This window comes from Cuculus canorus, chromosome 6, assembly GCF_017976375.1.
Source record: "Cuculus canorus isolate bCucCan1 chromosome 6, bCucCan1.pri, whole genome shotgun sequence".
In the NCBI taxonomy this organism is placed as follows: Eukaryota; Metazoa; Chordata; class Aves; order Cuculiformes; family Cuculidae; genus Cuculus; species Cuculus canorus.
In genome coordinates this window covers 42,512,856-42,535,561 of record NC_071406.1, presented here as the reverse complement: position 1 = coordinate 42,535,561, position 22,706 = coordinate 42,512,856, and the positions used below count along the sequence as shown (strand labels likewise).

The 22,706-nt window shown below is 47.3% G+C and overlaps 1 protein-coding gene across 10 annotated transcripts in view; it reads left to right on the top strand.

Moving 5' to 3' along the window:
- Nucleotides 1-22,706, top strand: part of HDAC4 (histone deacetylase 4) — a 257,352-nt gene that overhangs the window by 77,802 nt on the left and 156,844 nt on the right. For all 10 annotated transcript variants that reach the window (XM_054069684.1, XM_054069691.1, XM_054069685.1 and 7 more), the window contains one exon: nt 21,887-21,958. In XM_054069684.1, the coding sequence (XP_053925659.1) occupies nt 21,887-21,958 (72 nt within the window). The remainder of the gene's footprint in view (nt 1-21,886; nt 21,959-22,706) is intronic.

Genomic DNA, 22,706 nt, shown 5'->3' with positions numbered 1-22,706 from the left:
GAACTCTCTCTTCCTGTATCTTCCCCAGCAGGCTGAAACTCAAACACAGTTGCAATATTTACCCTATCTGCTGTGTGCTCGTGCATTGATGCGCCCTGTAGAGGAAGCAAGTCTGGATGGAGTAGGGTGCGAGGCTTTTGGAGGAGCCTTGTTCTGCAGACCCCTGCTCATGTGCCCTCCTGCTGATGTTTCCTTGCTTTGTCCATCCCCACTCAGCTCCAGCAAAGTGCAGGGCTGCTGGCTTCTGGTGCTCTTGGGTGTGGAGATGCCCGTGTGGGCACAGCTGCCATCAATGTGTTCTTTCCAGAAGAGGAAACCACAAGTTTTTTCTGTCTTTCCTTGATCCTGAGTTGCTACTAAAAGATTTCAGTTGCAGCATTTCAGCTCTCCCCACCTTGCTAAAGCTGCCCACGGCTCCAGGTTTCAGGTGGTCTCCCCTGGCTCCATGGTGCAGCTGCAGACACGGAATTTACAGCACTGAGGTAAGACAGCCCTGTGAAGCAGCTCCTACCCATGAACGGTTGTGATCTGTTTCAGTGAAAATGAAGTGAACCAAGGAGAGATCAGGCTGGTGGGTGCTTTTTGAGGACAGCAAGCACCTGGAGAAGCCACCATGTCATCTGCTAGTGATACTTGCTCATGGTCTGCACTACATTTTATAGACTGCTCTTTTAGGTTTGCTTCTGCCTGTAGCTGGAATGCAGAAGCTATTCCTTCACAATTCTCTGGCAACTGGAAATGTGTTCTGATGCACACGTCTCCATGTGCAGGTCCTGACCTGGTGTCTGACAGCATGTGTGTCTCAGGGCTTGTTACGGGCTTCAAGTCGAAGTGTTTGTGTTGTCATTTACTCTTTTGGGTGAAATCCGAGTTGATGCGATTTAGACATTTTCTGGTCTGCAGCTCCTTGTGTTTCTAACAGGCAGCACTTAAAACTAAACTGAAAATCCCACCCCAAACCCCCTCAGAGGTTGCTCAAAGCCTCATCCAACCTTACCTTGAACACCTCCAGGGAGAGGGCAGCCACAACTTCTGTGGGCAACCTGTGCCTCACCACCCTCGCAGGAAAACATTTCTTCCTAAGATCTCAACTCAGTTTCCCCTCTTTCGGTTTGAGACTGTTGTCCCTCGTCCTGTCCCTGCACTCCCTGATCGAGAGCCCCTCCCCAGCCTTCCTCTAGGCCCTCTTTCGGTAATGGAAGGTCACTATAAGTTCTCCCGGGAACCTTCTCTTCTCCAGGCTGAACAACCCCAAGTCTTTCAGCCCGTCCTCGTACAGGAGGTGCTCCAGCCCTTGGATCATCTTTGTGGGCTCCTCTGGACTCGCTCTAAGAGATCAATTCTAAAAGTGAGTTGGCTTTTCGCCCTCAGCAGGACTGTCAAGGTCGTGGTTTGTTTTATTTTGTGGGTTTTTTTTTCCTGTGTCCTTTTTTCCTGTTTCTTTGCACCTTTTCTAGAGTCCTGTGCTGCCCATTCTCCCTTCTCCTGGTAGTTCCCCCTCTCCTCTGATCTGTCTCCTTTGCAGTCAGGTGTCAATTCTTATCACTCACTTTACCTTCTGCTTGGAATTTTGTGGCTGACCCTGATCAATAGGTTTTACTGATAGCGAAGAAGATGGATAAACTGTGCATGGTGGTAACAGTTTAGGAAAAAAATGCTATAAATAGAGGCAAATGCTTCTTGTTTGTAACAGTGTTGTAGGTGCATGTTTGTGTCTTTCCTGTTTGTGCACTGTACAGTGCTGGAAATACAAACAGGTAATGAAATATAAACTATGTTATGGGAGAAAGCATGTATAGGTTTGAGCTCGATGAGAGGAGACTGTGCCCCTGAGTCAGCACAAGCATAAAGGATTCCATTGTCATGCGTGTGCCATCGCAGGCGGCCGATGCCCTGATATGCCCATGATATCAGTAGCAAACGCAGAGCAAGCGGCCGTTGTTCTGATGTTTGCTAGTTAGCTTAAAAGACCTTGGAATCACTAACAGTGCTTGTGGGAATGTAGGAGCTTCTAGCAAAGAGAAATAAGAAGATAAGGGGTACATCTCCAGCACAGTCATTGCTCTTTATCCCTGCAGTCATGGAAACTTCAGTAGTGGAATTTCATTGGGGTAGATGTTAATGGGGCAGACAAGGGTATATAAGCTGTACTTTCTCTCAATAAACTTGATTTCACAACTGAAGTCTGTGCCCTCACTGCCACACTATTAAATCTCGCTGATTCATTATACACTGCAAATGAATTTCTTTTGGGGGAGAATTGTTTAGAGACTGAAATTTCTTTACCGGAAGAGCGGTGAAGCACTGGAACAGGCTGACCAGGGAAGTGATGGAGTCACCGTCCCCAGAGGTGTTCAAAAGGCGTGTAGGTGTGGCACTTGGGGACATGGTTTAGTAGGTGTTAGACTGATGGTTGGACTGGGTGATCTTGGAGGTCTTTCCCAACTTTAATGATTCTGTGATTTTCTGGGATGCTGATGACTTGCAGGGTGACAAACTACAAAGTGGGGTGGCAGGTCTGGAGTAGGGAATTGGTGGAGAAGATCCTTGGGGGGTGCTGCAGTTCCTTGAACTTAGCCCACCTCTTTCTTTTCAGGCTCTTTATTTTCAGTGATTAACCTGTTCAAAACTGAAATGCTTAAAAAGGGTTAACTTGCAATTAGTAAGATGACTGTCCAAGAGGGTTCCCCCCAAAAAACTTGCTGTAACTTAACGTTAGTTCTGGAGGTGTCTTCTGCTTTGTGTTCTTGGCCCCTTGGGACGTGGGCACTTCATAGCACAGAGGAGCATTTAGGAATGAGGAGGCCTGATTTTGGTGATGCTTTGAATAGCCCAGTCCAAAGATATTGTCCATCAGAGAAGGATCGGGATCATCGTTATCCAGGAGCTGATCATCTTTATCCAAAAGCCTGCCTGATTCTGCGCCCCTGTGCAGATATGGGCATAGAGCGTGGGAACGCTGGTAAATTGAGTTTGTAGAGGTCCGAGTGTGTGTTACAAGCGGTTGGCACTTTAGGGAAGCGTGAATGCCTCCCCTTTGGGGCTGCTGCGAGGAGAAAGGTCTGCTCTGGGCTGGGGTGGGCAGGAGGGAATGCCCCGTGACTGCGGGGTGGGAGGGAGCTGTGTGAGTCAGGTGTCCCAGGAAAAGAAATACAGCATCTGCAAAGGAAAGGGAAAGGAAGAGGAGGAAGGTAGAAAAAGGAGGAAGGGAGGGAGGAAGGAAAAAGGAGGAAGGAAGAAGAAGGAGGAAGGGAGAGAGGGAGGGTGGAAGGCAGGGAGGAAAAGGGGGAAAGGAGGAAAAGGAGGGAGGGAGGAAGGCAGGAGGGATGAAGGAAGGAAGGAAGGAGGGAGAGGAGAAGGAGGAAAAGGAGAAATGTCCTGGAAGTAAGTGCCTGGTTTGTATTTACTGAGAAGTACAACTGCTGGTCTGTATTTTTCTTTCGTTTGGAGCATTGTTTGTGCCACCCTGAGCATTCACTGTGAACATTAACTGCCCGAGCCCTTTGCTTTGTGTGGTCAGCAGTGGAAGTCTGTTTTCAGTCTTTTTGAAGATTCCAGCTAGTTAAGTTGCTTTTGTCATTCAATTTTCTCTTGTTTACCAGGGTATTAAGAAGCTGGAATACCAGCAGTGTGTGTTTTGCCCTAGGAAACATCAGCAGTCCAGTCACCATTCCAGAAATTCCTCTCGGTTCATTTTTCTCTGCAACGGAGCTCTCAAAGATTCTGAATGCTGTAAATGTAAAACTGAAAAGGTCAAACCTCGTGTATGCCAGAGACAGGAGTACAGGATGACAATGATGCAGGGACACAGATGAATTCTAAACTGTGGATTGAGAACAATATGTTCATAGAGAACTGTCAAAGGACATGTCGTGAGTATTGAGGAATTAGAGGTAAAGCAGCCAGGATTTCTCTTGCATTACACAATGACTTCTTAACATATAGCAGAGAGGGATCAAACCATGAGATTTATGGCTACAAAAGGGTAGGAGTTGCATCCATTGGGGCTGTGCTTTGCCTCTGCCTGCTTTGCAGGTTCCTGGTGGCAGAGGAGTGCCTGGGGAAGCAGCAAATCAAGGGGTTTTCCTGTTGGCCAAAATTACATTGGATGCACCGAGTATGGTTGATGGAGAGCTCACAGATGAGGCACGTTTCTGTTCTGCAGGTTCATTCCCGTGTGAGCTTGCTGGATTTGTGCACAAAGCCTGTCCAAAGGCTTCAGTATGGGGAAAGTCCTTGTAGAGCATTTCAGTAGTGGTTGGTCTGGCTTTGCCCTGAAGCATTTCCAATTCAAGAAGTGAAAACTGCTTACAGCACAGGGATTCTCATCTCTGGTAACAGAACGGACAAATGTCCACTGCTCTCAGCTGTTCCTTGCACGTGGGGTGCAAGGGACGAGCAGTCTCTGTGAGCTGGGGGTTGGTGCATTGAAATGTGGGCCAGAATTGATCTTTCGGTGAGGCCATGGATGAGCGCTGCCAGTTTGATGCGTCTGTTGCTGCTGCGCTGCCTCTGAATGAGGCTGTGCCAGCGAAAGGCAGCACGACAGTGTATGAGATAAACAGGGCTGGTTTCTCTGTCACTGGCTGGAGGAAGGGAAAGCAAAAATAGCCGTCAGTGTAAAACACTGAGAGGTGCAGCCAAAGTGGATGGAGGCATTTGTCATTTAGCAGAGTGTGGAATTATACTTGTTTAATTTTAAATAGCATACAGGTAGGCTAATGTGTTCAGGATAATAATGTGTACTAATTGTAGGAAATGAGAAACTAAGAATATTGTTATTTTAACGTTTTGTTAGTGGTGAGTGCCTTGGAGTGTGGGAAACACCAGCAGACTCCTCTTCCCCTGCCGACACCGGCACTGCTTCCTCACTGCCAGGTTCAGCACCCTGACATCCCACCTTGCTGTTCATGACTTGAAGTCTCTCAGCACACAGAGGAAATCTCATCCTTAATGTATTTAAATCATTCCAGGGAATGGCCTATGCTAGAACCGAAGGGTGCAGAGTGCGGGGGACTGCTGTGCACTGCTCCGTGCCCTGGCTGCCGGGAGCCGGCTGGTGCCTCTCGAGGCTGCGGACCACGGCGTGGGCTGTGTGGGAGCCCCGAAGCCAGACAGAGGGATGGCTGCGCTCCCTGCCTGTGATGGGAGAGCACTCTCCTGTCCTCCTCTTCCTCTACCACAGCTTCACTTCGTACGTGGACTGCTTTATTGCTGCATGTCAGTGTGTGGTGCTCACCTTGGGCTGCGCTGCTGCAGGCTGTGTTGGGCGCAAAGCAGATGTCACAGTCGTGGTGTGGGGAGAGAAGCCTGTGGGACAGCAGGGTCGGTTCTGCCATGGGGAATCAGGAACCTGGTGTCCGAGGACACTGCCAACTCCCAGTCACTTTCCCACCACAAAAGAGGGGAGGATGAAGCTTACAGACTGGTATTTCCAGCTGAAACATCTCTACATAAATTCAGGTCCTCTTTATGCCATTTTTAGTTCTTCTCACCATTTTTTTGGTGTGCTTCTGAATGTACTGTTAGTGGCTGTTAAGCCCGGGAGGTGTTCAGGGCCAGGCTGGATGAGGCTTTGAGCAACCTGATCAGTGGGAAGTGTCCCTGCCCACGGCAAGGGGATTGGAACTGGGTAGGCTTTGAGGTGCCTTCCAACCCAAACCATTCTATGATTCTATGAATAATTGTATATATACATGCATATAATTGATATACATTGTTTTATGTAAATATGTTAGTTAATGTGATAACATTGTCTGCTGTAAAATAAGCCTTCTATTTTATGACCTTCAACATATATAACATGGATTTAGAAAGGGGTTATGAAGGCATTTCTTTTAAATTTATTTAGAGAGAGTTCAAGGCCTGTTATGCATTCAGCAGAAATACTCTTTCAAGATGTTCGCTCGCACCTCCAGGCAGCAGACATCGCCTCTCCAGGGAGTTCTGCTTGCTACAGCAGTGTTGCTCATGAGCCAGAGGATCGCTGACTTGAAAAAGCCAGGGTTATTTTGTCCGATCTGCCCTAGTTCAGAGCCTTTTCATCTTTGTGGCTGTTGAGCAGAGCCAGAAGCAGAACCCAGAGACTCCTCTGTGGGCTGTTTTTGCTGGGAAAATAAACCTCACCAGTAGCACAAGAGAGATGGGAGCGCTGGGATATGGTGTGGGTAGCGCTGCTGGCACCAGCCTGGGCTTTCCGAGCACTTTTTGTAGCAGCTCTCACTTGCTAACTTGCTGATTTCAAGTTGCCGTCTTTGTAATTGCTCCCCTCCTGCCTTGAGAAGGTTGGAATCTGCTTTGTGACTTTCCTAAATCTGTGCATAAAATCGCTCCCTGGCCATGCCCACGTGTGTAGGGCTGTGGTCAGCTCCAAGCAGCTTGGAAAAGTGGGATGGCCCCATCCATGAGTTCGACAGCAGTGGCCTTGGACTCCTGCACTGTTAGGAATGGGGTAGTGCATAGCTACATCCACCTCGCTCTTCCAAGCTTTGTTTCAGGGCATTACACGATGGTGATTTTGATTTGCCCACTTCCCCATTTGCTGATAATCTTTATCAGTGTTTTTCCCCTTCCATGGGAAGAAGGGACCCCTTGACTGGAAGCTCTGATGGAGCTTGATGGCTCTCTGGGAGGTGCCACCTGGCAGACAGTTGGGAACATGGAAAGCTGCAGGAGACACCATGGCTTTAAGATGAGAAATGGGAGATAACTTCAGATTAAAAAAAACAAACCCGACAACAAAACAAAACCTGAAATCCTTCTTTTCTGATTACTTCTGAGTAAATGATGCCTTAAGGACTTTATTAAGCAGCAAAACCAAGCAGCTTAATTTACGCTTTTCTGCTTGCAGTCATCAAACAAAAACCAATATAACAAACCAGAAATGACTTTAAAAAACAAGCCTTGCTTTTTCATTCTTTTCAGATAGTTTTTGATTACTGAGAATGATGACACTTCTTGGCATTGCTGTTTTTACAAGTTGGCTTTATTGCATCGCTTGCAACTCTCAGTCTTAGGTTTATTTAGCTGTGGTTTTTAATTTCCTGCTTGTGGCGGGGACCGTGTTTGTCAGACACTCGTAGCCGAGATCGCGTGGCTTGCCTTCCTGCTCCTGATTCCTGGGTGACGGCGGCATTTGCTTCCCAGACGGTTCGGCGTGCAAGTTGACAGCTCGTGGCTGTGTTCAGCATAACCTGCGGCACCTCCTGTCAGCTCCTGTGCGACCTAAAGCGTGATGTTTTCCACGGTCCTAAATCGTGTTTAGTTGTGCTTGAACTTGGGACTGAGCTCCTAAAAGAAAGCTGTGTTCTCAGAATCATAGAATCTTTTGGTTGGAAAAGACCTTTGAAATCATCAAGTCCAACCGTACCTGTCCACTGCTACACCGTATCCCTGAGCACCGTCTGCTCATCCTTTAAACGCCTCCAGGGATGGTGACTCCACCCCTCCCTGGGCGCCTGAGAGCCCTTTCAGTCGAGAAATTTTTCCTGATTTCTAATCTAATCCTGCCCTGACACAACTTGAGGCCATTCGCTCTCATTTTATCACTTGTTACTTGGGAGAAGAGACCAACACTCGCCTTGCTACAACCTCCTTTCAGGGACCTGTAGGCAGTGATAAGGTCTCCCCTTCGCCTCCTCTTCTCTAGGCTGAACAACTCCAGTTCCCTCAGCTGCTGCTCACCAGACTTGTTCTCCAGCCCCTTTCCCAGCTCCGTTGCCCTTCTCTGGACACACTCCATAATGCCTTATCCTCGTTGGGTTAATTCAGTGTTGAAACTAATGTATTTATTTCATTTTTGGAATGGATTTTTTTTTTTTAATTGGAGGTTTGGAGAAAAGGGTTGAGAAGACCCTTAGGGCAACTTCCGAAGTCTCCTGATGGTAGCTGGGCTGTTGGACTGCTGCAGCTGGTGTCTCACACTGTCTGGAGCTGGCTGTGGGGACTTCAATGTTGGTCCAACACGTTTCTGTTCCATGGTGTTTAGGTGGTTCACAGAATTCACCGATATAGTTTCCCTTGCCTTGGAGCAAGCTGAGCAGAGCCTTTGGGAGAGGGATTGGACATTGAAGCGCTCAGCAAACCTTCTACCCCTGTAGGATTTGGTGGCCTCTGCAGAATAATTTTTAGAGCTTATTTTCTTTTGTAATACACGAAAAATATTTCATCATGCAGTCATCTGATTCTGTGTTCGGAGAAATCCGCATAGGTTACAGACCTCCCCTAGGTGTTAAAACTCCCGAGAGTCTGATTGTGCGTTACGGCTGTCTGCGGACAAACCTCGTGCTCTGCGCACAGCCGGCTGCCGCAGCACTTGCACACGTGCAGTCCATGGGGTGGTTTGGTGCTTTTCCGTCCCCGCGAGTTGGAACTGGATGGATGATCTTTAAGGTCCTTTCCAGACCAAGCCCTTCTGTGATTCCATAACAAGAAATAACTCTCCAAAGTTTATCCACCAATTTCTTAAATTTTTTTGTGCCCCTGCTTGAAAGATGAGGAAGGCAAGGAAACAAAACGTGTCTTTTCCCTTTTTGAGCGAGAAGATGCCATTTTAAACACGTGACTGCTGTCTCCCATGGGCTATGGGGGAATGGCAGTTTGAGCTGCTAATAAGCATGGTCTGCTTGTTTCTGATCCTTAAAATCTTCGACCAAAAGGGTTTTTCACTGATGAGCAGCAGATCTTATGCTGTTACAATAGCAGGCTTTGGTGGGGAGGAGATGCCACGTGCGAGGATGAGTTTCTTGGGAAGGCAGAGGCTGGGGCGGTACCCAAGGAAGATGCGTGTGGTGGGTGAGTCGGCAGAGCAGCCAGCCCTCCGCCCAGCTGCTGGCTCTTTCCTCAGTGCATCAGTACGAGCTGAAATGAGTCCCTGCCTGCTGTGCTTCAGATTTGTATTTAAATAGAAGTTCTTAGAATCATAGAATAGTTTGGGTTGGAAGAGACCTTGAAGATCATCCAGTTCCAACCCCCTTGCGATGGGCAGGGACATCCCACTGGATCAGGCTGCCAAAGCTCCCTCCAACCTGGCCTTGAAGTATTCGACTTAGGATGAAGTATTCGACCTAATGGGCGAAATGGGTGAGTGGTAGAAGGAAGCGAGGCTTTCAGACCCAGTTGAGCTCACCCTGGCGCCGAGTAGGTGGGGAGGAGGCTGATCAGACTCAGGATGGGTTACTTACAAACGCTGCCGCTCCGATGCAGGTGTGTGAAAATGCAGGGAGCTGGGTTTAAACAAATAACTCTGCCCTGTGTAATTCAAGCCCCGGGGGAGAGGAGAGCTGTCCTTACTGTGCTGTGTGGGGGATAAAGAAGGGAGGCACCAGCACCCACAGAGCTGTTGTTTCTGAGTGTTGTGGAGATCCACATTGCACACGGTTGGTGTGACAGCAGGGAGGTGAAGAGAGCCCTCTCCGGGTCTCACTGAAGCTTGAAGGTCTCCGACAAACTGTGTGTAAAGCAGACGTGTCCAGTCCAGCTATTTATTTTTTGCCTTTGATTGGAAGCTGTCTCAGATCTCTGCATTTTCACTTGTGTGTGGGTTTTCCTTGGAACTTCAGCTCTTCTTTTGTAGAAGGAAGGCTTGACGGAGCACTCTGAAGGGTTGTAACCTTGAAGCCTTGGACTCTTGACAGACACTCGGGACCCAGCAGCTCCATCAAACCCAAGTCCTGCTCTGTTTGCTGATGGTCCTGTTTCCGTGTCTCTGTATTTATTTTCCTTAGCAAAAAAATTTTCCCTCGTTGGCTCTGTTCTTCCCAGTTCTGCCATGCCCTCAGGAAGCTGCAGCTTGTAAGGCGACAAGGCATCTCGTGAGGAGTGAAATTGCAGATGGTTCCCATTGCCAGCAGTGTCCAGAGAGGGGACTGAGTATCAGTTTCCTTTGCTTCTTTTCTCCCTGCCTTTTGCTTCATCCAGGAACTTTCCCTGGGTCAGCTTGCTCTCTGAAAGCATTAGTGTAATGGGTTTTCAGTAATTGCTATCATTTCCCTTTTCTGCTGTGGAAAGCCTTTGGACACAGCCTGCCTTGGAAATAGTTTTGCAGAGTCCCGTGTGAGTTTGTGCGCGAGCAGAATGCAGGGCTGGAGTAAGGAAGGGAACCAGTTCGTGTAACACGCGGTTCGTTCCCTCTGTAACGAAGCAAACCTTTTTCCTGCTCGGTACCTCATCAGCTTGAACATAGCGTCTGCGAGCCTGTGGGCAGGAGCTGGGATCTCGATTGAAGCCGCAGAAGAGCCAGGCTATCTTTCAGCTGCATTTCTTCCTGCCGGTTTATTCAACTGGAGAGAAGGGGAAATTAAGCAGGTTATTCAACCTTCTCTCCTGCCTTTAAAATGCGCTGTGTGGGTTTCCTTCTGCTGACAATTGTGGATAATTTCAAGGTTTTTCTCTTTCCTCGCTTTGGTTTTCTATCTCCAATCAGTTTTTAAAACCTGCTGAAATATTAGTTTTGATTAAAGTGGCGTTATATCTGAGCATTCGTAGCTATCAAACGGGAATTCATGTGTTGTGAATAGTCGGTGATTGTGGAATGGCCGGGTGCCAGCAGCACCTCTCCTCCTGAATGCCGAGGGAGTCCTGGGGAGTTGGCTTTATTCGATGTGCTGGAGTTCGGGGGATCTGTCTCGGCACATTAAGCACCTTGCATTGATACCACTGATCTCCCCTGGAAATATTTATCTGTGGCTGTGGAATGCTGGCTCTGCCCCATTCACGTACCTTGAGGGATGGAAAGGTTTATTCACTGTTGATAAAAGGCTGCATTAAAACTTGAAAAAAACCCAGCCTGCAGCTAGCAAGGAACAGAAACATTTTTCGGAATGGCTCTTGGAAGAGTCTGTTGGTTGAACGTGATATTCCAGAGTTAAGTTTACTGCCTGGACTATTCTAATTTCTTGAGGACAGTCACCTTTTCAGATGGATGGCACCCTGCAGATGGTGGCAGATTGTACCCTCCTCCACTCCTTCCAGGAGCCTGAGCGCATTGACAAAATAAAAACAGTGAGGATGAAACTATCCGTAAGAGTTGATCAGTCTCTTGCCTTTAAAATTGAAGTGCTTTGTACCAGGGAAAACATCTATGAATATATTTATAGTAATAAACAGCGTAGTCTCAGCTTCTTCATTGCAAGTGGAGACATTGCTGTTCCACCAAGTCAATGAAAGCAGAATCTACTTTTAGATGCTTTGAAATGGGAGTTTTTTGGTTTTTTTGTTCTGTGGGATTTAAAAATATCTGAAGTCCAAATTTGAGAAATCTGTCCATTAATTGACATGAAGATGCATATCTAAACTATGTAAAGCTGGTGGGTAATGGCTGGTGTATTCAGGAGCAGGTAGACTGGGACAATATTCCTGCTGGATGACGTTGATATTCATTGACTTCATATCGGGTGGGGTTGGGATAATGGGGAGTTGTGATGATGATATTCATTGACTTTATATCAGATAGAGTTGGGATTGCAGGGAAGTGCTGTGAAGGGTGCCAGGTTGGTTCTGCCTGCAGCATCTCACCTGAGATGGATTTAACATTGGGACGTAGCAGGATCCTGCAGACCCCACCTTGTGCCTCCCTGCACTCTGGGGGCCAGGGACGCAATAACCCTCAAGCTGTCCTGCTGGGACTGGAAGCAGCGCTAGGTGGGAGGTGTTGGGTGCCCAGCACCAAGTGCCTTCTGATGTTGGCTGCAGGAGGTGGTTGGGTAAGCTGAGCCTGAAATAGAGCCGGGTCTCTGACGGCACTGTCCCAGTACGGCAGGCTTCCCGGTGGCTGTGGGTATGGAATGAGATAGCAGCCTTTCCTGCCTGTAACTGGAGAATTAAGGCCATCAGGCATTCTGATAGACCGGTGGCTGCGTGCAGGAGGAGATGGTGCATGGGAAGTGTTGAAGCTCTTGGCTGGAGGCTGAGCTGGCTCCCGCTGGAGGAGTCGGAGCACGTTCAGAACGCTGGTGTTCAAAACCCCTTTGTGGCAGATTACACGGTGTTTGGCATGGAATGAGAGCCAGTGTGTTTCTTGGTTTTCCATCTGGCCCGAGTGGGACTGAGCAGTGTCTCAGACTACCGAGGTGCGACAAGTGATCAGGACATAGGATACTTGCTTTCCCCCTGCCCGAGCGCATGCTCGAGCTTGTCTGCAATTGGACTTTGAGATTGTTTTCTGTGTACCAAATGAGCTGATTTTGAAACTTGTTACAGGAGAATGGAATGAAAAACAACATTAAATATGGATATTTTTGGCTTAAAAGGAAAAATACACATCAAAAGTGCACTATGCACGCTGTTTCTTTAATGTGGTAATTCTTTCCTTTGTATTTTGTTTTTAATTCACTGAACGCTGCATCTGCCTGGGGGCCGGTGGGAAGGCGGGCTGGGCTGCAGGGCTTGTGGCTTTCCTTGCCCACAGGGTAGAGAGCCTCCTGGGATGGCTGGCTGCTCCTTTTTGCTGCAGTTATGTCCGGCCTTTGCAGGGAGCTCTGTCTCTGATCTACTGGACAGGTACCACAGACTTGCAGTTACGCGTAAAGGTTATTTGATTACAGTGGGTTTCCGAAATGACCTACCTTTCAAATGCCGTGCAGATGAAGTCATCCGAGTACGCTGAAGAGACTGAAGGTTGTCATGGTTAGCGGGAGTTGCGTTATCCTCCCACTGCAAAGAATTAAGGAAAACAATGGCGTAGGAAGTAGAACACAAGGCTTTTACAGCTTGGCGTTTGAAAGTAGTGCATTGTCATTAGGATATTAATCTGTAAACTCTGCGAGGACCGCAGCGCTTCCTGTTTTAGCACATCGGAGGTATTTGGCTTCAAGAATAACTTCCTACTATAATAATATATCAAAGGTTGCTTTTTTATTGACTGTTGCCGGGTGTTTATTTTACCTTGATGTTAATGGCCTTGGAATCAGCTGGATTTATCTCTACTAGGTTCTGGGTAGGAAAGCCATACGAAGCACTTGTCGACATTACGCCTGAGTATCTTCTGACTCTTGTGAAATATTCATGTGGATTGTAATGCAAAAGAAAACTTAAACCCCATCGTAGTTCTTGCTTGAGAGATGCTGAGTGCTGTGGTCTGCTACTGGCTGCAGTGGGGTGTGGGGTGGTCACCCCTCGGTGGGGTAATTGCCATTGTCACGGGCAGGAAGGGTTCTCTGTATGGGATGGACATCAACCTGACCTGCTCTTTCTGTAAAGAATTTTTCCCTAGTATCCAATCTAAACCTCCCCTGGTGCAACTTGAAGCCATTCCCCCTTGTCCTGTCCCTTGTTACTTGAGAGCAGAGACCAACACCCACCTTGCTACAACCTCCTTTCAGGCAGTTGTAGAGAGCAATAAGGTCTTCTCTCAGCCTCCTCTGCTCCAAGCTAAACCATTCCCATTCCTTCAGCTGCTCCTCATAGGGCTTGTTCTCCAGACCATAAATATATGTTTTCCAGACCCTACTAAATATATACAAGGCTGTGCTGAAGATGTTTACGTGTTATGTCAGTCACTGGCAGTGGGGGTGGTTAACTTCAGTACCAGAGGTGGTAGTAGTAGTAGTGATAATAATAATCCAACCCCAAATAAATAGGATTGGATCAGCTTTCATCTGCATGGATAGTTTCTTTATTATACTTGCAGGCCAAACACTAGCATGTTCAGAGCCCTGCTCTAATATATATATATAAATATAAAAATATATATTTATATTGTCTCCTCTACTTCAGTCTCCCATTCTGCCTCTATATATATTTATATATTGTCTCCTCTACTTCAGTCTCCCATTCGGCCTCTGGATATCTGCAGCATTTTATTTTTACCATCCACCTTTAAAGTATGAGTAAACAGTGCTTAAATACTACATTTGTTGTTGCGTTCCATGAGCTTTTGCGATGCACTAGGTTTTTATAGCAGTCGCAGTTGATTCCAATTGAAACCATAATTGGTATTTCGGCTTGATAGATGCTGTAAATCTCGGAGAAGGGAAGAGAAGGATGCTCTCATTTTGTTAGGCTGCTTCTCTTTTGGATGCACAGTGCATCTTCCAGCTCTCTGGGCTAATTAAAATGCCATTATAGTACATGTGGTGCTACAATACAGTCTAGGGAGACTTCCAAAAATAGATCCTTGAGTGCAGACAAATTAGAGAGGAAATATGCACTGAGCATTTTCTCATAGGTTTAAAGAGAAATAATCCATTTGCTGCCTTAATTGCTTTCTTGTAAATGTTGAAGACTTTTTTTTTCTCTGTAAATTTCGAATAAGTAGACAAATAAATAATACGACCATGATAATTACTGTTCTCGTTACTAATATTTTAACTTGTTGTTACACGCCATAGCCGTTAATATGCAAGTCAGGATGTTTTTGTGGGCCAGGGATGGAGGCTTTTATTCCTCAGCTCTCCTTTTTGAGCCCCACGGCATCCCAAGGCTACAGGGTAGTGCATGCTCTGCTTTTAGAAGTCCAGCAGTAGAATTGGCCGCAGCAGCCTCTCGCCCACCCCAAGTCCCACGGCCACGTAGCGCAGGTAAACGGCATTTGCACATTGTTTGGCAAAACAACCTCTGGCTGGTGTAAAAAATGCCAAACGCTTTTTGTGATGGGGTTGCAGTACGTGTGTAGCGGGAAAGCACCTGATGTTCTTGGGCCGGGAAGTGGTCTCTGAAGCTACCGTGGGCTTACGTGTGTAACGGAGACAGCGCATAACTCCAAGGGCAGTGCCCGTAAGAGCGAGGAGCTCTCACGTTTCACAGTGTGTACCCCGCGAGCTGCTGGCAGAAGCTGGATTACAGGGGGTGAGGCTCGTGCGGGCTCGTCGGCTGCCAGGCAGCCTCATCAGCGAGCAGGACCTGTGGGAAGGGACGAAGGAGAACAGCTCGTGGCTGTGAGAGCAAGCACCACGCAGAGGATCGGCTCTGCGCAGCGTGGCAGGTGATGCTGGCGAGGTACGTGGCTACGTGTGGTTCTTTGGAGGCTCTGTTAGGGCTGAGTGTAGTTTTGTCCCCCAGGCGTGAGTCCCTGTTAGTGGCTGGAGCCTGTTTGGCAAACTGTAGGGGCTGAGATTGAGGTGTACCCCCATCCACTCTGTGCACTGAGACTGCTTCATGATGCATCCAAAAATGTGGAAAAATACGGGAAGTGGGGCAGCCAGAGGCTTCCTCCAAAAGCCTGCTCCCGATGCAGAGCAGGGGCTGATCCTGACAGCACTCCTCCGCATACAGGCTTCGAACGTAACGCCGGTCAGGCATGCACTAGCTCATGTCTGGAGTGAAGATGACTGTGAGACGGATCCCGCCTTTGCGCTTTTTGGAGAAGCGGAATGTTGTTGTGTTTAAGGGTCTTTCAGCTGTACCTTGGAGCACACCGGGAGGGTGGTGTGGTTGGAGAGAAGAGGAATAGATCTCTTCTTTGTGAGACAAGTTCAGAATTGTTTTGCTGGAAAGCAGTGAGGAGAACAAGGTAATTGGTTGCTTGATGACAACTATAAATTCAGGAGTCATTGATCCAGAAACATCCCCTTTCCCTGTAGTATCCATAGTGAAAGCTTAATTTCAAATATGGATGCACACCCCTGAAAGGACGCGGTTGGGGTAGTCTCTCAGATGCCAACTGATGGCTATTTATCCTGGGTTTACTGTCAGCTGCCTTGTTTTGCCTGAGGCTTTTTATCGATCGGGCACTGAGAAATTAAAGGTTCTTTCTCTTTTGGATTGGAAGGCGCGGAGGCAAGCTCCTGAGCTCTGTCTTCCTGGGGAAGAGTAGCCAAAATCAGCTGGTAGCTGCCTTGCAAGCAGTCTGCAAAGAAACAGTAGTTAAATTCATTGCCAGTCGCCTGGACTGTTGCAGATGTCTTGGGTTGTCTTATTGCTCAACAGTTTTCCTCTGCGCTCCTTTTTCCTATCTAGGAATGGGAAATATGTAAACAAGTCCCTACTGAGAATGGTACAGTCCATCAGAGGGTTTGCAGTTGGTGTGCCCAGCACACCTTGGAAGCAGCTTGGAAAGGAACCTGGAGCTGGGAGCGGCGAGTGGCAGGGGCTGCTGGCTGCGGCCGCTCAGCGGCAAGGTCTCAGGTTTCTGGACTCGTTGCTTACAGGAGGCGCAATTCCCTGCCTCCTTGGAAGCAGCCGGTTACTGCTGTGTGGTGGAGGCTTGGCACAGGAGAAGGGGTAGGAGTGAAGACAAACCAGAAAGGTGTTCGGTCTAGAGGGCTCCAGCTCCTTGTGTTAACGGGTAACTGCTCATCCTGAAAGAGTCTTGGGACCACTGTATCATCTTCACTCAGCTGAGAACAGGCCAGTCTTGGGAAAACTACTGAATTCTGCAGACCATCCATCTCATTTTTAAGACTCTTTTCTCAGAGGTTTCTCCTTGATTGCCTGCAATTCATCTTCTGCTGTTGAATCGAAAACCGAGGGCAGCGCGTTGGCCATGGAGGCTGTCGGCTCCCTGAGTAATGATCTCCCCTGTCTTGCATATGAACTGCTAATGCCTCCTGGGATGAACTTGTGTCTTCTGCACCATTGCCAAACGGTGGATGCTCAGTTTTCTGAAGTGCTTTGGCCTTTTTTTGGGTTCTATCCTTGCTTTGCCAGGTATTTCTCATCTTGTAATTGTATATTTGACCATTATTGTTATCATCATCATCATCATCATTAAGGTGGTAGGACTTTACTCATTTGTCATTGGACATTGCATCTGTTTGTCAGCTTGTTGTTGAATTCTGCCTCTTGTGCCCCATAGTGGGGGGATCTCTATGAGGGCACTCCTTAGTTCTGGGTGGATCTTCACTGCTCTGACCTGTGCATGGGAACCGCCGCAGTACGCTGGCTGTGGCAGATCCAGCAGCAGATGGTGACCGAGTGGGCATTTTCAGCCAGGTGTGTCCTTGGTTTAGGGTGATTCGCACAGACTGAGTTTCACTGATGTGTCCCAGGCAGCCTCACAATATTTTTTATAAAACTGGTGTAAACCCAAAGCTCCCTTCCCACCTCTCCCACGGTTTTCCAGCCAGATACCCTGACAGAGAAATAAATCGGTTACCTGCCTTCTAACTTCACCTTGACCTGTCTGTCTTGCTTTCTTTTTACCCAATTTTTGTTCTGCCTTTCAAAATTGGCCTTTCTGGCAGGAAATCAAATCTCAGTGAAAAATGCTGGTTTTCTGTACCTCTTCCTCCTGCCTTTCTCTCCTTCCTATCTTAAACTTTCACTTCATCTCTGTAGGACTTTTCCTCTGCTCTGGCTGTCCTTTAAAGATAATTGTCGGTTGTTCATCAAGGAGTTCAAGTAGGCCATGGTGATTTGCATCAGGTCAAAAGACCTGAATACATGTAAAACTATTTAAATAACCTCTTGTTCCCAGTTCTGCCCTGCATTTTTTAACTCATCAGAGTTAATTACAGTAAAGGCTGCTTACATTTTTATGTAAGAGCTCACTGAACGCTTCAACCTTCTGGGTTTTTTTGTTCATCATTTGTGTTTTTTAAGTACTAAACCTGTACTTCCCTGTCTCCTGCCTTGGATTATGGTGTTGTTCATTTTGCTGCTTCATCTTTTCCGAGGGCTTTTATCCCTGCACGTTTCTGTCTGATTCTGGAGTCCACCGTAGCCATCTTGTCTCTGCTTTGCTATTTTCAACGTGTATAAATCCTGCAAACACAGCCACTGCCAAACCTGTCCTGGCTGTATTTTTAAAGTAACTTAAACAGCTCTTCAGACTAAGATAAAAATAAAGTGTTTAAGTTCCCATCAGTGAATAATGGCTTCATCTTGTTAAACAGTAGAAATTAAACTGTATTAAATGCTCTTTAAGTTGAGCAGTGGATCCGACAGGCTGACGTCTGCCTCCTTCCAGGCTGGCCGGGCAGCTGCTGTGGTTTAACCCTGGCCCGCAGCAGAGCACCACACAGCGGCTCGCTTTGCCCTGTGGGACTGGGGAGAGGATTGGGAGGGTAAAAGTGACAAAACTCATGGGTTGAGATAATGACAGTTGAACAGGGAAGGCAGAAGCTGTGTGGAAGTAAAGCAAAACAAGGAATTCCTTCACTTCTTCCCATCATCAGGCAGATGTTCAGCCATCCCCAGGAGAGCAGGGCTCCGTCATGCACAACGGTGACTTGGGAAGACAAATGCCAGCGCTCCAAAAGCCCTCCCTTCCTTCCTGGTGGAGGGTCATGGAGTGCGTTCAGAGAAGAGCAAGGAAGCTGGTGAAGGAGCTGGAGAGCAAGTCTTATGAGGAGCGGCTGAGGGACCTGGGGTTGTTTAGCATTGAGGAGAGAAGGCTGAGGGGAGACCTTATCTCTGTCTACAGCTCCCTGAAAGGAGGTTGTAGTGAGGTGGGTGTTGGGTGTTAGTTTCTTCTCCCAAGTGGTGGGTGATAGGATGAAAGGAGATGGCCTCAAGTTGTGCCAGGGGAGGTTCATATCGGGCATTAGGAAAAAATTCTTCACTGCTTTTGTGGGAAACAGTATCCTGGGATACTGTGTTTGTGTATTTTAGTACTCATGTGATGCAGCACAGTTAGGACTGTAAAAGCCTTCTTTTCACTGCTGGTTTAAAGGTTTTTGGTCAGTTTGGGGTTGTTTTTGTCAGTATTGTGTTGGCAATAGGTAAAATAGTTCATTAAATCATAGAATGGTTTGGGTGGGAAGGGACCCTAAAGCCTGTCCAATTCCCACCCCCCTGCCACATGGGCAGGGACATCGATTGATCGGGTTGTTCAAAGCCCAATCCAACTTGGCCTTGAACACCTCCAGTGATGGGGCATCCAAGACTTCTCTGGGCAACCTGGACCAGTGCAGTGGAATTTTAACTCCTACCACACTGATCATCACCTAGTCTCTTGAAATTAAAGTATTTCTTTGCTTCTTGTAGCATCTGTAGCTTGTGTAGGAAGCCAAGGAGGCAGCAGGAATGTTTAACGGTTTCAAGAGGTGATGTATTATGTTCTGGGTTTTTGCTTTGTTTTAGGGCTGAAGGGCCAAGCTAAACCTGCACAGACAGTTTTGAGTCCAAGATGCTCGTTTTTCGGTCGTGTGAAGCTCATGGCTGGTATGATTTATTGCAGCTTTGAGTAGATGTGGCCACTGCGATCCAGAGCAGAAGTAGTATAGCTGATCTGAGGTGGGAGTGTGGTGATTTGGAGGAATCTCCTGCAATATTCTGATAACAAGTGGTGTCTGAAACCAGGTAGACTCTGGCCACCTCCATAACTGCAGGCAGAGTGGGAGCTTTTGGCTTTGACGTGTGGCTGCTGGGAAAGGACAAAACTTGAGTTCCAGGTTGGAAAGCCTGGTTACAGAGCATAGGCTTCTCTGAAATATGTACCGTATCTGCGGTGAGGTGGAGTAGCAGTATGAAACGAGCTTGAAATACCTCCAAGGTCCTGGCTTTGTCACCACTTCTCACGTTCTGTAGTAACAGAGAAGCTGTGTGGGGAGCAATGGAGCAGAACGTCTGGCAGTTTGCAACTGCCTTGATTAAAACCAAACCATCCGATCATCTCTGCGTGCTAGAAAGTGAATACAGGGAAGTGTCTTCAACAGCACTTGGCTTCTCAACAGTTCATTAACTGTGGCGATGCCGGGGATGCTTGTTCCCACTGCGGAGGCTCCTGTCCCGCACCCAGAGGTGATGAACCTTGTGGTACCCGCCCACTTGCACGAGGAGGATCCAGGGGGCTGGGGAGGCGGTGGTAGGGTTCCCAGGAGCAAATAGGGTGAAATGATTATGGTCTGGACACAAGGTGTTAAGATCCATGCTAATCAGCTCGTGCAGACAGCGTGTTTGCAGAGCGCTGATTGTTGGGTGCCTGTGTTCTGCGTGCGTGGGCTGCGAGATCGCTCGCTCCTCACGAGGAGGCAAGCGAGGTGCCACCTTGCCTGTTTAGAGTTTTCTTTAACCTTTTTTTATCCATAGTAGTAGCTGTGGAGAAGAGGTACCTTATAAAAAATATCTCTTGATAAACTACCTCCTTTTTTCATACGAGTAGAGATTTGTTTTCAATCACTCAATACAGCAAATACAGAACCTCATTCTCACAGAGTTTGGTTTCACTTCCAGCTTAAAAAGATGTTCTTAAATGCTCTTTGGCGATTCGATTATTACTCATTTTGAAACGAAGACTGAAGAGTGTTGGTTTGTGGTTTTTGGTTTGGGTTTTTTTTTTTTGAATTAGTTGGAAAATGTAGGCACTTTATTTCTTAGAATTACCCAGCACATTTGTTGGGCATCGCTGATGCGCTGCTGGGACAGAAAATGCACGGACAACAAAATAAAAATAAAACCAGTGATAGAATCGTAGAATGACTAGGTTGGAAGGGACCCACTGGGTCATTGAGTCCAACCATAATGTGATGTTTGCCTCTCCGCCTTCTGCTCAGTTTCCTCCTCACTTATTGCTGCTCCTGCAGGTGAAGCTCCACTGGCTGAGTGTCGTCCCACCAACGCGCCATGTTGGCCGCTCTGGTATGGCAAGCCCAGCCACTCTCTGCACTCTAGAAGTGACAGACCAAAAGCCATAAAAATTATTATGTGAATAATCAGTATTACTTGTTTGAGGAGGAGAACTCGGCGTGGTTACAGTTTAATTTATTCACCTGTTGCCTGAGGCTGCACGGACCCCTGGATGCGGTCCTTGGAGAGGCAAACCTCTGCGAGCAATGGAGAAGACCCAGCAATGCTTTCTATCCATAAACCTGGCATGGAGAAGACAGGGAGAAGAAAGCAAAGTGTCATTTTCTTTTCTTAATATTTTATTTATTTTTTCTTCTTTGTTTTTTAATGTTCCACTGACATTTTGCCCAGGGAGCTGTGCATATCCCATCCCTGGAGGTGTTCAAAGTCAGGTTGGACGGGGCTTTGAGCAACCTGGTCCAGTGCGGGGGTTGGAACTGGATGGTCTTTGAATTTCCTTCTAACCCAAACCGTCCTATGGTTCTAGGATCTTAACATTTTGATAGTGCTGTCCTTTATTTTGGCTGGTAGGGATGAGGTGGCTTCTCTGGTGCCTCCAGGCAGGGTTTGGCTGGCTCGTATCGATGCTGGGCATGGGGTGCAGGAGGGTGTTGGGGAAGAACAAGACGGGCAGGCCTGGCAAGGGTAGGGATACAGTGGAACAAGTGGGTTTGACATGAGTTTTCTGTACTCAGGTACTCATAATCTGAGTATTGAAAACATAATTTAGCAGTTTTTACTTCAACTTTAATTGGGGGGACAGGGGAATGGGTGACCAGAAAATCTGGTCTGGCAGTCTGCAGCAGCAGGTATGGTGCTCTCCTGTTTTGACTCTACCTGAATACAAGATACGATCTTTGAAACATTTTAAATAGAGAACTGCTTCAGCAAGATGGATTTCTGCATATCATTTACAAAGTATGTTTTTAATGCCTTTCTGAAATCCAAACCTATGCAAAATGGAGCCAGTTATGCATGTCTGTGCATTTTAATCTCCTGCAGTGATTTGTCAGTTTTCCTTACCGTCTCCCTGGCATATTACAGCCATTCTCCGACTTTGCTTCACAGGGCTGCGCTTCTGCCTTCACTCTCTCCGTTCTCTGAGCAAGGAATGAATTGCACTTTAGTTATTGCATGGTAAGGTTTGTAAGCTGAGGTGCCTGTTTCCTCGGATTGGCAACAGCACCGGTTGTGGATTTAAAGACCAGGAGAACCTGAGCACAATTCAGGCTACCATATCTGTTAGTTGACACATTAGTGTAAGCAGTTGTTCTGCAAGAGCCCTGTTAAGTGTTCTTATTTCTATTGATTTGTTCTACTTGTATTTCTGTTTTACATTGATAAATGGCCAGTGATTTTTCTTTTTCTGCTTGGAATGTCTAAAATTAACTCAGCTAACCGATAAGTTGATGTGATCATGTTTTTGTTTTCTGATTTCCAGATGGGCTTTCTGGCAGAGACCAGCCAGTAGAGCTGCTGAATCCACCTAGAGTGAACCACATGCCTAGCTCTGGTAAGAAGAAACTTTTAGTAAATGTTGTTCTTATTCTGGGAATGCAGCAAAATATTCCGCAGCTCTGTCTTGCAAGTGGGAGAGCAGAATGCAAATGCAAAATGCTGGAACAAAGGGTGTTAGAACTTGCACACAGCTACTTTCCCAGGCTGGTTGAGTGGGATTTGGGAGTGGAGGAAAGATGGAGCACAGCAGCCTTGGGAGTTATAAATGTCTCAGCCACAGTCTTGGCAGAGGGCTGAGGAGCTGCTTGTTTGTCCTTAGACAGGAGAGGACAGCAGAATGATAAGGAGTTTTTTCACAGCCCAGAAGGAGCACTGTGAGGCAAAGTAGGTTTTTGAGTTGAATCTCCTAAGGAGAGATCTCCCTGGGCTGGGCTGAGGAGCCAAGCACAGGCTGCTCAAAGTGTGTCACACCAGGCTCTGGGCTATTTGCTTTTCTTCCCTCTCCTCATGATCCTGCTGCTGTGTGGTTTGGGTCTTGTCCTTCTCGTATGAAGCAGGGACAGCATCCAGTGTTCATCCTGGAGACTGCTCCTTGTGGAGCTGAGACCGAGCGTACTGCTCACAACTGCAGCACTAAAGGTGATGGAAACCCCAGCTTTGGTCATAACGCGCGAAATGCTACGGAAAGCATTCTGCTGCAGTCCCTGTGTTTCCTCCTTCTCTCTTCCAAAAGTGTTTTGTTTCCCAATGTGAACAGATAGAGATATTTATACCAGGGGTGATAGGATATACGAAGCATTATC